The 3,183-nt window shown below is 29.2% G+C and overlaps 1 protein-coding gene across 1 annotated transcript; it reads right to left on the reverse strand.

Moving 5' to 3' along the window:
• Positions 1-1,681: 1,681 nt before the first annotated feature.
• Positions 1,682-2,494, reverse strand: LOC131876134 (ankyrin repeat-containing protein ITN1-like). The gene has a single exon (XM_059220927.1). It carries the CDS (start codon positions 2,492-2,494, stop codon positions 1,682-1,684), a length of 813 nt encoding a protein of 270 aa, XP_059076910.1.
• Positions 2,495-3,183: the final 689 nt, after the last annotated feature.

The following is a 3,183-nucleotide window of genomic DNA, read 5'->3' on the forward strand; positions in this document are numbered from 1 at the left end:
AGGATAAATATTAAAGTTCTAATTTATATAAGTATATTATTAATATTTTAATTAATTGAATTAGCTTTTCTATATTATTATTTGTCAAATAAGAATTGTTTGTGACATGATTTTTCCTAGCATTACATTGGGAGATTAGTTAAAGATAATTTTTTTTATCTATTCTTATTTTTTTCATTATATAAATGAAAAATTAAGTATTTAATAAGAATAGAAATATCTAACGAAAATTAATATAATTGGGATGAACATGTGAAATAATAAGAATATATCATAAACACTTTAAATACAAGTAATAAACATGTGTTTTTAAGATAATTTTTATTAATTAAAGTTAAATACTTTAATCAAATGTATAAAAATCAAATTTGAGAGAAAAAAATAATCATATTAATATTTTCATAAAAAATAAATAAAAATTATCATATTGTATCAAATTTAATTCTTCTTAATTTTTTGAAAAGAATCATTTCAAAACCAAAAATTCGTCAATTCATTATTAAAAAAATTTGCCTAAATGAGTAAGACTACAATCATATATTTAGAAGTATGTATTTGTAATCAATATCATGTAAAATTTCAACCCATACTCTAAATATTGAATCTACTTTCTCTCCTTTAAATTGATAGTTCAAATAATTTCACCTCCAATGCTTTGGATTCTCAAGTTTGACTCTAAATAGATATAAGAAAATACAACATGTGGTTCAAAATATGACAAAAACCCTTTAATTGTAGGAGTAAAACAACACATTACAATTTTATAAAAATCTAATCTAGGTGAGGAAGCATTAAATTTTAAATTTATTGGAGAACGCATGCATCTTTAAATGTATATATAGCTAAAAAAGTCTACTTAAAGTATAAGATTTCTTATAATTTGTAAGACATTCCATTTTTAACATAGCTTTCTATATAATGTGTTTTCAAGCAATTGAAAAGTGTTTTCCAAAATATTCATGTCATAATTTTTTTTTAATGAGTTTCTCTTTCTTATAGTTCATTATTCAAATATTACTTTTCCGTAAATTATTTATATCTTTGAAATTCTCTCTTTCTATAAAACTCTAAAAAACATCTTAAATTATTATATTCATAAAATTGAAAAACATGTAAAAATACTTAAAAGTTTTGTTAAAAGATTAATATGCATAAATATTTATAATGTTATCACAAAGTATTACACTAATAAATTAAAAATAACAATATTTAATATTTGATTAACACAACTATAAATATATATATATACCTATTAATAGTTTGATAAATTATATAATTATATTCAAATATTTTTCAAAACAAAACCAAAATTAAATGAAAATTAAAACAAATATGCAAATTTAACCTTTATATTTATATAAAAAACATATATTTAGAATATTATAATTTAAAACACATTGAAATGCAAGAGACATTTCATGCTAGATGTTTCAATCAAACATATATGTTTTTTTAATGCTGTAATAAAGACTATAGAAAACAACCTTCAAAAATAATATGAACAATACATGAACGTTAGAAAATCAAGTGCACTCACATGTCTTCCAATAAAGACAAGGAACCACCCTTTCAGATTACGTAAGTACTGTATGTTCTGGCCTCTTCTATGACCACTATGGTTCAGTTGGTCTCGAAAGAACTGCAATAATATATGTGAACGGTATTTTGCTAACAAAATAGTTCACTCATATAAAGTGAAGGCAACAACAAGGATCATATGTATCACAACATAGACGGAAAATAAAACGCTGGTGTTAGGCTTCGAGATAGAAAGTTTCTTTTCCCGAAATACTGATAACATAGCCAAACACATGAATGCAACACAAAATGGTATGAAGGTTGTGAGAGAGATCTCGTACCGCCAGAGGCGTTCATAATTCGAGAAGGCCTTGATATCCTTACTTTTTAAGCTGTCAATATTACGAGGCATTATGACAGTAATGGTGGCACTCACAAATGCTACCACTGTCCAAAAGATTGAGACTAGCAAACACCCCTCCGAGGACTCGGATAGAATATGTATAAGTGAGTTCCCCAAATATCTGTATTTCAAGTTTTGTCGAAGTAACCACCCGGCAACCACTGTAAGGGAAGAGGTGAATGCCGCGGTGTTGGAGAATAAGAACAATCTGAGAGCTTTACTAAATGCGAGCTTCGCAGCTCCATAGTGTATACTGTCTTTATCATCCTCAATCCCACCCGGGATTTGAAAGATGGCTGCAAATGTGACAGTGGCAATCAGTGATGCAACTACCATATGTGTATTAACAGTGTCTGAGTCTATCTCTTTCTTTGAGCCATCAGATTTTGTACTAGATTTTGGTACGACACCCGATCGAGAAGCTCCTATATCTCTCAGTCTCCGTATGATGTGGGCAGAATTGGGGTTGTCTTGAGGAGCCGCAGATGCTATATCAAGTGCAGTCATGCCTTCATCGTTCAGGGCATTCACGTCTACATCGGGAGGTGAAAGAAGAAGATCCACTAGCTGCATTCACGATAAAACCATAGTGCATTACATCTCTAACCATTCGAATAGTCCTCCTCACAGACACTCAAAAGATAATTCGTACGTTACCACATTTATTCTATTTCTTGTACCAAAACCTGTAGCTACGATAATGCCATGAGTAGAAATTGGCGATCAATACTCGTACGCAATCCGTTAATTTTTATAGCTCACAGCAGCAGATCAATTGTTCAACAAATATCAAGAAAACAATTATATGATTTTTAACAATTAATGCACTGGATTAATTAACAAAAAAATGAATAGTGGAAGCAAATTCAAATGAAACCAACCAAATGAACACAGAACATTTATATACCCACGAAACTCTAATGCTGAAAAAACCTGCAAATATTGAATCTTCTATTCAGCTTATAGAGCAAACTTACATTTCCAATACAATCCTAGTTATTAATGCAATTTTACATATATAGCCTTTTTGATGAAAACATCAACTATGCCAAAGAAGTGAAACTTTCCATGCATGATGCAAACTGAAACTTTTCTTACATGAAGCAAGAGAAAGGAAACTTGTCTGGGATAACTAAAACTATCCACACATAAAAGTGCTCTTGATGTAAATCTCACAACTCTAGGAAATATTCTATTTACAAAATAGAAAACATCCTCGTGCTGATCATTCAACACAAGCTGCACTTAAGCAACTTCCACAG

The sequence above is a fragment of the Cryptomeria japonica genome, chromosome 5, assembly GCF_030272615.1.
Source record: "Cryptomeria japonica chromosome 5, Sugi_1.0, whole genome shotgun sequence".
Lineage (NCBI taxonomy): Eukaryota > Viridiplantae > Streptophyta > Pinopsida > Cupressales > Cupressaceae > Cryptomeria > Cryptomeria japonica.

Bases quoted from the DNA above. Each gene is read 5' to 3' on its own strand.
- LOC131876134 (XM_059220927.1), bottom strand. From the start codon at position 2,494: ATGCAGCTAGTGGATCTTCTTCTTTCACCTCCCGATGTAGACGTGAAT.